Source organism: Juglans microcarpa x Juglans regia, chromosome 7S (genome assembly GCF_004785595.1).
Source record: "Juglans microcarpa x Juglans regia isolate MS1-56 chromosome 7S, Jm3101_v1.0, whole genome shotgun sequence".
Lineage (NCBI taxonomy): Eukaryota > Viridiplantae > Streptophyta > Magnoliopsida > Fagales > Juglandaceae > Juglans > Juglans microcarpa x Juglans regia.
The window spans coordinates 15,427,739-15,441,127 of NC_054607.1; the positions used below are offsets into that span (position 1 = coordinate 15,427,739).

Consider the following 13,389-nt stretch of genomic DNA (forward strand, 5'->3'; position numbering starts at 1 on the left):
ATACAATGACAACCAACATAACATTTCACACAACACGTCCAACTACGCAGCTTATCCTGGCACTTCATACAACATACCACCACATCACCAACTACACAACATCCAATCACTTCACCCCGTTCACAACCACCTTCCAAACTGCACAGTGATCCCATCACTTCATATGCATAGTTCACTACATAGAGCACATTCACCATAGTCTCGCCACTTCACAATCACAATCGCATCACAATCACATCACAGCTTCACATAGTCATAACACAACTACATAAACATTCCATCACTTCACAAAGCATAACCACATCACAAACTTCACATTTAACCTCATCACTTCATAGTAAACTGCCATATCGCTAACTACATCACAACTGCATAAAAATCATGTCACTTCACACTACTTGCAGCCATAACGTTAGAAAAATGCTGGGGACAACTGCCTCGCGTCCTCATCGCGGCCACGCATCCAACATGGCAAAAAAACAAACAGCGTTGTTTTCATTTTCATAGGTTTAGGTCTTGAACAGGAGTCTCCCTCATTTCAAACCCCACACTTTCTCTTCGACGATTACCTTTCATCTTCTCCAAGCCCTTGATTTCGGACTCTTCAGATTCACATCCCTAGATTTCGTCTTTGGAGTCTTCAGATTCATTGCTCTATCTCCATCAACCCACGAAACGAACCCACGACATCTCTTTGTCTTCTCCACGAAGCCTGGTCTTTCTCTTCGTCTTTCTCCATGAAGCCCGAAGACAAAATCTCTTCGCCTTCTCCACGAAGCCCGGTCTTTCTCTTCGTCTTCCCCATGAAGCCTGATTTTCTCTTCGTCTTCTCCACGAAGCCCTGTTTTCTCTTCGTCTTCTCTGCCCAGATCTTCAATCCCCTTCCCACAAAGTCTCGAAACCCTAACCCTAAACCCTAACCCTAACCCTAATCCTAAACCAAAACCCTAACCTAAAACCCTAACCTATACCCTTATTGCCACCAGCAACATAGTCGTGGGAGTGAACAGAGGAGCTAACACAGAGTTTGGCTCCCAGGTAAGGTTCCATTTTCCAAGTTTTGATATTTGCAGTATTCTATTGTAGATGGACAGTTTCCATATCTGGGAGTTTCTCGTATTTGGTTAGTCTTGTGAGTTTTTCAATTTTTGTGAGTAGTGGTTTCCTAATTTGTTTGAGGTTTTTGTTTAGTATTGTTGTAATGGTTTATGAATTTCGTGGATATGGATATTCTGGAAGTGGTTGTTGGAGATTGGTGATGTTGTTTGTAATTTAATTTTATAATTAGAGGTTGATGATGTTATCGTTGTGTTGGTTTATATTTTCGTCATCTGTGTTATCTTTGTAGTTTGAGTTAGGCAAGTAATAGCAGTCTTGTTCAAGCCCTTTGGACACCTAATTGGGATGGGAAATACGAAATCATCATTTTTTCTCATTGTTGTTTATTGAGGCAAAATGTCACCTAAAGTGCACAACCAACCCACTTGAATGTGTTATCTATATTTGGGAGTTTGTCAGATTTGGTTAGTGTTGTGAGTTTTTCAGATTTTGTGAGTCATGGTTTCTTAATTTGTGAGGTTTTTGTTTAGCAACAATATTGTTGTAATGGTTTATGAATTTCGTGGGTATGGATATTCTAGAAGTGGTTGTTGGAGATTGATGGTGTTGTTTGTAATTTAATCTTATAATTAGAGGTTGATGGTGTTATTATTGTGTTAGTTTATAGTTTCATCATCTGTGATATATAGTAGTTCGACTCAGAAATTAGGTTGATGGTGTTGTGTTATCTTGCATCGTTTGAGTTGGGCAAGTAATGCCAGTCTTGTTCATAACCTTTGGACACCTAATTGGGATGGGAAATAGGGAATCATCATTCTTTCTCATTGCTTTTTATTGAGGCAAAATGTCACCTAAAGTGCACAACCAACCCACTGGAATGTGTTATCTATATTTGGGAGTTTCTCAGATTTGGTTAATGTTGTGTGTTTTTCAGTTTTTTCAAATTTTGAAAACATTGTATATCTATGGCCAGAGTGTCTATGCTCACGACTAATTCTAATGCAGTTCATCAGAATTAGTCATGAACCCAATTTAATCCATGTAGTATTTTTGAAACTTCCTTTTACAATTTATAAAACATCATGTTAGAATGTTGTCATCATCATCATGAATGTCTTCTTCATCATTTGCAAAACATACTTTGGGACAAGCACACTGCTTCTGTAAGGTCGATGCCACATTGAGATATTCAAGTACTCGAAAAAATCAAAGACGACCCTTCTTAGGGTGTCCAAAGTACATACAGAGGTAACTACACTCTTTGTACATCTAACATTTCTAAATTATAGTGATGAATATGTTCTACATCTACCATTTGTGAATTTGCATTTTCAGGGATTACCATACTGTAAATTTTTCAAGTAGGCAGATAGTAATCAAGAGATCGAGTTCCATCTTCAAGAAAGAAACAATGATTTGTTAAGGAGGGAGAAGGAGGTCGAGAAAATGCTGGACGATGTGGAAAAGAGGAAGACTGAGCTCCGTAAAAGAGTGGATGAAATCGAGAAGAGAGAGATAGTGGTATCCACAAGAGAGAAGGTGCTTCTGGAACAATAAACTGAAATGAGGCGGGGACGCACACAACATCGGGTGTTTTGGGCTTTTTTATTTGTAGTTGCATATTGTTTGGTAGTATATAAGTAATTGCTGCCTAGTGTTAGTACCTAAGTATTGGACTCTATACTTATGTAAATATATTGAGTTCAATATTGCCTACTGTATTATGCTCATTGGTTTGGTCATGGGTACGGATATGCTTAATTTACTTGTGTTATTTCTCTGGAAGAAAGAGGTTAGAATGCTTCAGTAATGCATTTGTGTCACAACCCCGCCCTAATCCTAGGACGAGGCCACAACCCATAAACCTGTTCTTTCCTTATTATTATTAGTACTATATATTTTTTTTTGCTATATATTTTCCTTCTTTTTTTTTTTTCCACGAGAGGAGTAAGGGATATGTGTGAGCATGTCATGCATGTACTATGCACTTCTAGTTTAAAAGAACACCTGATAAACGATCTGTTCAATATTCTAATTAAAGGACTCTCAGAGTCCATCATCCATTCATCAAACATAACTAGTTCTAGATAAGAGGGAACTCAGTCCCTACAACACATACAAAAAGGCATTTAACCTTCTTATGTGGGGTTACCGTCACCCCACCATAGAAGTTACACCATTACCAACACCCCACCATAGCATTTACATCATGCCCAAAGGCATATTGTCTTAAAGTCAAGCCAACAAAATGTCCCAACATGGGACCCATCATAAAGGCATAAAAACATAACCATTATCATCAAAACCGAACCGACAGGGAACTCTAAGCATCGGCCCCTCCCTCCTCAGTAGTGCCTAGCTCCACAGCCTCATCATTCATACCTGGACGTTTAAAACATAAACACAAAGTAAGTCTAATACTCAGTAAGCAGTACACCATGTCGTTAACTTATTAATCACATAATCTTTTCTTTTGAAAACATGCATACATAAACATTTGCTAATTCTTGACAATGCTTTCATGCTTAACAGTTTAAAGAATAATTGTACTTTCATGCATAAATGGCTTAAGGCATAACTTTACTTTCATGCATAACTATACTTTCATGCATAAACATTCCTAAGAAATAACTTTACTTTACGTTTCACTTTGTTGGCCAGTACACACTATTACGCCCCTTGTGTTGGGGTTAGCGGTCTTTTAGACCCGGATTGCGCCTGCAGCCACAGTTTGGGAGTCCCTTTCATGGGGGGCAGTACTGGATGCACTACCAGTACTACTTACCCGGCATTGCAATTTGCCCATTTCTTTGGTACCCTTTTCATACATATAGTTGTTACGTACATTCATGCTTTCATTTCATTTCTTTTTCCTTTCTTCAGAAAATCAATGTTTTCATTATCCTTCTTTAGTCCCAATGCATATGCGTTTCTTTTCATGCTACATATTGGTAAGGCGTAATTATTTAAGAGAGCATGCATAAAAATCTCATGATGCATTACTTTACATACACACAATTGTAATCAATAGGGTGCTTAACAGAGGCTACCAAGAAAGGCTTGTACATAATATATATACATTTATTCTTTCATAAGAGAACATGTGTAAAGAGAGAGAGATTCTTTCATAAGAGAGCTTTGTGTGTAAGGAGCATTGTCATAGCTACTTACCTCGTTGCTTTACAAGAAGATTCCTTGAATCTTGAAAATAAACTCCTATTGAATGAAATGGGATAAACATATTAATATTCATTACACTTTAAGCTTACTATCCGGCACCCATACACGCTCACTAAACTTCCAAGTTGGAATTAAAGCGTTTCCCTTAACCCCTTTTGCTACATACATGACACTAAGTCAAGACATTAATATCCTCATTCCGACATTTAAAGAGCTCATGAAGGTACATAACTCGCTTGTTGTCCCCTTTTAAAGGCTATTATTTCCTTTACAAGGGATAGGTAGGAATCATAAGTTAAAATGAATAGGATGGCAGGGATTTATTTAAGTATGGTAGGGAACAATGAGGTACTACCAAATCGGAAATATTTATAAAAATGGCATTTTGACATCTTTGTAACATCATGTGGAAAGTAATTCTAACAAAAGACAATGCTTACAAGAGGTTGGTTTTTATCACTTGTTCTTCAAGGGTTTTCCGTACTAAAGTTTATCCTTGGTTAATCAAAAGGGTGAAATTGAGCAAGGGATGCAAGGGGCTGATTTAGGCTTCAAAACAGAACATTTTTCAGAATTTTGCAGTACATGGACAGCTAGCAAGTCTTATTCATGGTCTTAAACATCTCTCACTTACCCAAAACTCAACCATACAATTAAATAATACAAGAGTGGTATAAACTTTAAGAAAAGCCTCATATATTTTCTGAAACATAGCATAGATAAAAGGATGCAACTCTTGGCAACTTAAATTCCTAAAGTAAGCTTACTAGTTTAGATTTGAAACTCTTAGTGGCTTACTTAGGCCATAAACTTGAGGAAAGTATGTTTAAAATTATAAACCTTAACTTCATCAATTTAACACATAAAGGCATAATCAAAATATGGCTTGGACTCAAGAAAACACAAGAAAGACTACAAAATTTGCCTTGCAACACACAGCTGGAACACACACCAAAACAGAGCATAACTCACGGCTTCTTCATGTATATATATACACAATAGATAAAATAATCATCACTTGTGACTAACTGATAAAGTGTTAAAAATTACATGATTAAGTTGCTAAAATGAATGATTTGTTTAACCAAAGAATGAATTAAGCACTTAAGTATATAGTAAAGTTTAATGCTTGACTCAATGTTAAATTCTGATATCTTTGTTAATGTTGCAGGGCATTGTAGGAAAGATATTAAAATTATATGGGTAATATTGGAAGTACCCAACTAGCATGGCAGCAACAATAGAAACGCACAGCAGCTAGGGATTGGAAACAAAATAAAGACAAGAAATGAAAGAGGGCAGGGGAGGCACGATCATGGCTTCACCGTGTGGCCTCACAGCAAATCCACTCACGCGAGGTGCTGGACTGAAGATGAAACGCACTGCAGAGATGAAACGCACAGCAGCAGAGGGCCGCACCATGAACGCAGGAGCTGGAGACGAGTTCACGCTGAACCGCTCATGCACTCACAGCACGGACTCAAAACGCGGGGCTGCAGACATGAAACGCGGATCTGTGCTGGGCAGAAATGGACAGCAGCACGCATGCACGAAGTGGAATGCGAAAGCAGAGATCAAAACGCATGAACGGCAAGCAATCGGCTCAGGAGATGCGCAGATGAAGGTGAACTGCTGGACTGGCTCAAAACGCAGGAGATGGAGAGATGAAACACGGAAGCTGGGCTGGCAAAACGCATGAAAAGGCCACGACGCACGCACACTCAAAACGCAGAAAGGGGCTGGGCAAAACGCAGAGAGGGTTAGAGAGTATAAAGAGGGATTTTCATACCGTGCCCCGCCCCAGTTTTTTTTTTGGATTTTATTTTCGTTCGGCGTGTTCTTCCTCTGGTTTTTATTTTTTTCCAGTTCTTTTGACGGCTTATTTTTACTTTATTTTCCATCTGTTTTTCTTTCTGAGTTTCGGATTGCAGCATCTTTCATTCGGTTATTTTTCTTAAAAACAGTAATCAGTGATGTTGGATTTTAATCTTCTTGAACATTTTGTTAATCTAGAGATGATAGGCTATATTTTTAGCTTGGGATTCAATGAGTAACCCATGACTATTTGTTATTGGATTCTCTTCAACATTTAGTGCTTTTGATGATTAACTTGATGGATTATATTTCAATGTGCATCTATATAAGATTAGAGTTCTTTGTTCTTGGTTTAGATCAATTGTAGACGTAAGGCACAATTGATACTTGAACAAGTAACATGACCTTGATCTTTTTCTTTCATTTTTCTATGATTGTCATATAATTTGTCAAGTAGTTTTATTAAAATAAAAATTGTGGTTTATTGCTATATTATCCGATCATGATCTTGAGGAATGAGAGAATGGTTGAGAGAAAATGAAAAAAAAGAAGTAAATCCATCACCAAATTAGTGGGTGAAAATTGCATCCCAAGTGTTTGTTTAATTGCTTCTTACAAGTTTAAGTCAACTTCCGCACATTTTCTTTAAATCTCGATTCTTAGCAATTTTAGAAAAAGGAAAAATAGATTCACTTTTATTTTCAGCTTTACTTATGTTTGATCATCCCGAAAATCTCACTCATAATCCATTCCAGACTCTCTTAGTAAATAGCCCCATTTAGATGTGAATATAGTTAGCGGTTAAGTTCTAAAATTTATTCTTCTTTTCTTTTTATTATTTTTTTGTTCATTGCTAGCTCATTTAGTTTAATCTTTTTTTATCATTTTAAACTTTCGTGTCACTCCAAACGGTAATATGTTGTCTTGCGAAAATGAAATGTTTGCTAAATTCTCATTGTCCCTGTGAATTCGATCTTGGGATTTACCCTTGTATTACTTTGACAGCTTCTACGCTTGGAAGTCAAAATTAAAAGCTGATCAAGTTTTTGTCGCCGTTGCCGGGGACAACTAGTGTTTATCAGAGCATTCTCATATTGTTGAGAAGACGTTTGTACTGCTGTGAACCTCTTCACAGCTTGGGTGACATTTTTCTTTATTTTATTTTACTTTGTTTTTTTTTGTGTTTATTTTGCATACTCTTTTATTTTCTGTTCTTGTTTGTATGACTGGTTAGACTAGGGACCAAACTTCTCGGTTGGTTAGGACAGAATCACAAGCATCTTTTACCTCAGCATCACTTTCTCTTGAGTCATCTTCTGACACTAATAGTACCATGGCTGAAAATGAGAATCATGATCGGGAAGTAGTGAATCAGAATAGGACACTTAGAGATTATTTACAACCTGTCAGAACTAGCACACCTTCATGTATAATCCAACCTTTGAATGCAAATGCCTTTAACTTCAAACCTGGAATGATTCCATTAATTCCACATTTTCATGGCATGGATTCCGAGAATCTTACCTTCATATCAAAGAGTTTGAAGAGGTTTGTTCTACATTCATGGACCGGACTTGCACTGAGGAGGTTATTAGACTAAAGTTGTTTCCATTTTCTTTGAAAGATAAGGCTAAAACATGGCTAAATTCATTGAGACCTAGAACCATAGGCACATGGCAAGAAATGCAAACTGAATTTTTGAAGAAATTCTTTCCAATACATAGGACGAATGCACTTAAAAGACAAATCATGAACTTTACCCAAAAAGTTTCTGAAACTTTTTATCAAAGTTGGGAAAGATTCAAAGATCTTTTAAATGCTTGTCCTCATCATGGTTATGAAAATTGACGTTTGATAAGTTTTTTTTTATGAAAGTTTGACACCTAAAATGCGCCAATTTGTACAAACCATGTGTAATGGAGAATTTTTTGACAAAGAGCCTGAGGAAGCATTTGAATATTTTGATTACCTTGCTGAAAATGCTCAATCTTGGGACACAACTGATGTGCATGATAGGTCTAGGCAAGTTGAGTCTGGTCATGGAAAATATACTTTGAAAGAAGATGATGATTTGCGTGCTAAATTAACTTTGTTGTCTAGAAAAATGGAAGCTATGGAATTAAAAAAGGTAAATGAAGTGCATGCTGTCCATAAAAATTCAGAGAAGTGTAGCATATGTGAGGATCATGGGCATTCAACTAATGAGTGTCCCACGATCCCCGCATTCAAAGAGGTATTGTTAGATCAATCTAATGCTGTAAATATGATACAAAAACCATATTCTGGTCCTTATTCTAATTCTTATAATCCAGGATGGAGAAACCACCCAAATTTTGGGTGGAGGAATGACCAGCAAGTAGCTCCAGCAGCCTTGGCTCTGGACCCTCTCAACTCGCAATTCAAGCACCTCCAATGCAAAAGAAGGGATTTGAAGAGACAGTACAGCAATTGTCAAACACCTTGCAGTAGTTTATGCAAGGTCAAGCAACAATCAACAATCAAAACTCTCAAGCGATAAATGACATTCGGAGCACACTTACAAAAATGACTACGGCATGGAGCTCTCAAGAGAAAGGAAAACTTCCTGCGCAACCTCAACCCAATCCACAAAGTCAGCCTCCACAAGGGGCAGTTGAGAGTTCAAATGTGAGGCAAGTGAAGGCGGTCACCACTTTGAGAAATGGTAGGGTGGTGAACATTCCGGCTCAAGGTTCAGACAAGGCTGGTAAGGTCTCTAAACCTGTACAAAATGAGGCTGAAAATGGTGAGTTTGAACAAAATGAAACTGAAACTGAAAAGATTTCATGTCCTGTACCTGCTCTTTTTCCTCAAAGATTGGTCCCTCTGCACAAAGACAAACACCAATCTGAAATTTTAGAAATATTCAAGCATGTGAGGATTAATATCCCTTTGTTGGATGCTATTCAACAAATTCATGCATATGCTAAGTTTCTAAAAGATTTGTGTACGGTTAAAAGAAAATTAAATGTGCAAAAGAAAGCTTTTCTTACTGAGCAGGTCAGTGCCATAATTCAGAGCAATACCCCACCAAAATATAAAGATCCCGGTTCACCAACAATTGCTTGTGTTATAGGAAGTTCAAAAATTGGTCAAGCATTGTTAGATCTTGGTTCAAGTGTGAATTTACTGCCTTATAATGTTTATGAGCAACTTGGTTTGGGGGAATTAAAACCAACTCCTATCATTTTACAACTAGCGGATAGGTCTATTAAAATGCCAAGAGGAGTTGTTGAGGATGTCTTGGTTCAAGTGGATAAATTCTTTTATCCCGTTGATTTTGTTGTGTTGGATGTTCACTTGACACCAAAATCTTCTTTTCAAGCACCTGTGATTCTTGGGAGACCTTTTCTTGCTACTTCAAATGCATTAATAAATTGTAGGAGTGGTGTTTTAAAGCTGAGTTTTGGGAACATGACCCTTGAACTAAACATTTTCAATATTTGTAGGCAACCTCAAGACTTGGAAGATGTACAAGAAGTGAATTTGTTGGAAAGCATCCTTGAGGAGGAGACTTATTTGGCATACCAGCCCACTAACCTGCTGTTTGAGTTAGAAAATTTTTGTGAACTCCTCACTGATGACACCCCCATTGATGTTTCTCATGTTTTTAATGCAGAAAATAAATTGGAGACTAAATGGAGGCCAAAGATTGAGCAACTCCCACCTTTGACAGCAAATGAAATTCCAATACTAGAGCTGAAGCCATTGCCAAGTGACTTGAAATATGCATTTCTGGGACCGGACAGCACCTTCCCAGTGGTGATTTCAGCCCAACTCTCTCATGACCAAGAAGGGAAATTGATGGAAGTCTTAAAGCAACACAAAGGTGCCATTGGGTGGAAAATCGCAGATATAAAAGGTATAAATCCTCTTATGTGCACTCATAGGATTTATTTAGAAGAAAATGCTAAAGTCTCTAGGGAGATGCAAAGGAGATTAAATCCTACCATGAAAGAGGTGGTAAAAACAGAGATTTTGAAATTACTTGACGTGGGAATCATATACCCTATTGCGGACAGCAAGTGGGTAAGTCCCATTCATGTAATACCAAAAAAATCTGGGCTTACCATTGTGAAAAATGAGAAAGATGAACTGATTCCTACTAGGATTTCTACTGGTTGGCGAATGTGTATAGATTATAGGAAGTTGAATGCCGCCACTAGGAAAGATCATTTCCCTTTGCCATTTCTCGATCAAGTGCTAGAAAAAGTTGCGGGTCATGATTTCTATTGCTTTCTTGATGGATATTCTGGTTTTTACCAAATAGAAATTGCCCCCGAAGATCAAGAGAAAACAACTTTTACTTGCCCGTTTGGCACTTTTGCATTTAGAAGAATGCCTTTTGGACTATGTAATGCACCAGCTACTTTCCAAAGATGTATGCTTAGTATTTTCAGCGACATGATTGAAAACTGTTTGGAAATATTCATGGATGATTTTTCAGTGTTTGGCAGTTCTTTTGATACATGTTTGACTAACTTACAAGCTGTTTTAGCCAGGTGTGAAGAGAAGCATTTGCTTCTCAATTGGGAAAAGTGTCATTTCATGGTTCAACAAGGTATAGTTCTTGGTCACATAGTCTTATCAAGAGGTATTAAGGTTGATAAAGCTAAGATTGAACTTATTTCCAAGCTTCCTAGACCAAAAACAGTGAAAGAAATCAGATCATTTCTTGGGCATGCTGGGTTTTATAGGCGATTCATTCAAAATTTTAGTTCTATCTCTAAGCCCTTGTGTGAGTTACTTATACATAATGTTGCTTTTGAATGGACCTCTTCTTGTCAAGATGCTTTTGATAAGCTGAAAATTTTGCTCACCACAGCCCCTATCATGCAGCCCCCTGTTTGGTCTATTCCTTTTGAGATAATGTGTGATGCTAGTGATGTAGCCATAGGAGCTGTCCTTGGACAGCGTAGAAATAAGTTCTCACATGTCATTTCTTATGCAAGTAGAACTTTAAATGGAGCCCAAAGAAATTATTCTACCACTGAAAAGGAATTGCTTGCTGTAGTTTTTGCATTAGACAAGTTTCGAACTTATATTCTTGGTTCTCCTGTAGTTGTTTTCACTGACCATGCAGCGTTAAAGTACTTATTGTCGAAGAAGGATGCTAAACCACGGTTAATCAGATGGATTCTTCTTCTACAAGAATTTGACCTTATCATCAAAGACAAGAAGGGTGCAGAAAAAGTAGTTGCCGACCACTTGTCTCGGCTTACATTTGCTGAAAAGGATCACACTATCCCTATCCTTGACTCTTTTCCTGATGAACAATTAATGTCAGTTGAAAATTTACCTTGGTTTGCTGATATTGTTAATTTTTTGGTGACAGGACAAACTCCACTCCATTGGAGTGCTCAAGACATACGAAAATTCAAGCATGAGATTTCAGAATTGGATGAGCTTAGGCGAGATGCATATGACAATTCCAAATTGTCAAAGGAACGCATGAAGGTATTACATGACAAGCACATCCAAAGAAAGAATTTTGAGCCCAATGAGCAAGTCTTACTTTACAATTCCCGCCTCCATCTATTTCCAGGCAAATTAAGATCGAGGTGGAGTGGGCCTTATGTAGTTAAGGCTGTGTTTCCATATGGAGCTGTTGAGATTACTAATCCTCAAAATGGAAACACTTTCAAAGTTAATGGCCAACGACTTAAACATTTTTTGGCAAAACTTTCACATGAGGATACTTCCATTCCTTTGGAAGATCCCACTTATTCTCATGGTCCTTAGCTAATTTTTGTTTTGATTTTTTTTCTTTTCTCTTCTTTTCCTTTTTATTTTTCTGCTTTTATTTGTTTCAGTTCTGTGTTTTTTTTTCTTTTTCTTTTTCTTTAGTATATCTTTTTAGGTTCAGCACTGTTTATTCTTTTATGGTTTCATTTTTACGTTCACAATCCTTTCAGCCATCTCAGGTATTTTCCTTCGACCCTATTTTCTTTCATCCCTCGTTTTATTCATGATTTGCATTGAGGACACTGCCCATTTTTAGTTGGGGGTAAGGAGAGCCTTCTACCATTAGTCTCTCAAGATTAATAGTTGTGGGGTCTGAATATTTGTTGCTACCAAGCTACTATTTTCACACTTCTCTACTTAAGATCAGATAGTTGCAGTTTTGGGCTACACTAATTCCCATTGGTTAGTTTTAAGTTTGACACTTGACCTTATGATAAGTCTTAGCAACTCAAACTTGGGAAAGTCACTTCAAAGCTATTGATTGATGACCTTAATTGACACAAGCAGATACTTTTTGTGGTTTGTTTGATGACAATCAGTGGTTTCTTCTAAGCAATTAGCAAGAACTACAATGAACCATATCTTAATAGCTTAGGAAAAGTGTGATGAAAAAAAAAAAAAAAAAAAAAGAAGAGAAAGGTTGTAAAAGTACATGAAAAAAGGGGCAGGCTAGAGATCATGCACCAAAAAAGAAAAAAATGGTGCAAGTACATTGGAAAAGGCTGCCTATCACCGGGATCTATATATAAAAAAAAAAATAGGTCTTTCAAAGTGTGATAGCGTGAAAGCCGCTAATGTAATGGTTTTGAATTGGAGTGAAGACCTTTTGGTTTTTCTTGAAAAAGTTGTTAGGGTGAAACTATTGAGAGAAATCTTGAAACTAACAAATGGAAATCTGTCACACACTTGGTGCACTCAAAGATCTTTAGCTTAAGTACATTTCCCTTGTTTGAGCTCTTGAGAATTTTATAAGCTTTTGTGTTGAGCTAAAACTAGACTTGACTATTTTCTAATGCCCATGATTTCAATATGATTGATCTTTTGTAGAGATTTTTGAGTTTAGTATCTCATTCTTGGATCCCACAATATTTTTATCGCATTATTTGCTAGAGACTAGCAAAAAGCTAGTTGGGGGGTGTGATAAAGTGTTAAAAATTACATGATTAAGTTGCTAAAATGAATGATTTGTTTAACCAAAGAATGAATTAAGCACTTAAGTATATAGTAAAGTTTAATGTTTGACTCAATGTTAAATTCTGATATCTTTGTTAATGTTGCATGGCATTGTGGGAAAGATATTAAAATTATATGGGTAATATTGGAAGTACCCAACTAGCATGGCAGCAACAATAGAAACGCACAGCAGCTAGGGATTGGAAACAAAATAAAGACAAGAAATGAAAGAGGGCAGGGGAGGCACGATCATGGCTTCACCGTGTGGCCTCACAGCAAATCCACTCACGCGAGGTGCTGGACTGAAGATGAAACGCACTGCAGAGACGAAACGCACAGTAGCAGAGGGCCGCACCACGAACGCAGGAGCTGGAGACGAGTTCATGCTGAACCGCTCAC

The 13,389-nt window shown here is 37.4% G+C and overlaps 2 protein-coding genes, 1 long non-coding RNA gene and 1 other non-coding gene across 4 annotated transcripts; 2 read left to right on the forward strand and 2 right to left on the reverse strand.

Annotated features, from left to right (window-relative positions):
• Positions 1 to 3,088: 3,088 nt before the first annotated feature.
• On the reverse strand, positions 3,089 to 4,385 carry LOC121241057. The gene is made up of 2 exons (XR_005935641.1): positions 4,231 to 4,385; positions 3,089 to 3,441 (listed from the first exon to the last, which is right to left on the reverse strand). It is a non-coding gene; the product is annotated as an uncharacterized LOC121241057 (long non-coding RNA).
• A 3,400-nt stretch (positions 4,386 to 7,785) lies between these two features.
• On the reverse strand, positions 7,786 to 7,892 carry LOC121241733. Its single transcript, XR_005935763.1, has one exon. It is a non-coding gene; the product is annotated as a small nucleolar RNA R71 (small nucleolar RNA).
• Positions 7,870 to 8,450, forward strand: LOC121241056. Its single transcript, XM_041138660.1, has 2 exons — positions 7,870 to 8,287; positions 8,367 to 8,450. Exons 1-2 carry the CDS (start codon positions 7,943 to 7,945, stop codon positions 8,412 to 8,414), a joined length of 393 nt encoding a protein of 130 aa, XP_040994594.1. The 5' UTR covers positions 7,870 to 7,942; the 3' UTR covers positions 8,415 to 8,450.
• Positions 8,451 to 8,598: 148 nt separating this feature from the next.
• Positions 8,599 to 11,829, forward strand: LOC121240853. Its single transcript, XM_041138382.1, has 3 exons — positions 8,599 to 8,946; positions 9,073 to 9,278; positions 9,522 to 11,829. Exons 1-3 carry the CDS (start codon positions 8,599 to 8,601, stop codon positions 11,812 to 11,814), a joined length of 2,847 nt encoding a protein of 948 aa, XP_040994316.1. The 3' UTR covers positions 11,815 to 11,829.
• The last annotated feature ends 1,560 nt before the right edge of the window (positions 11,830 to 13,389 follow it).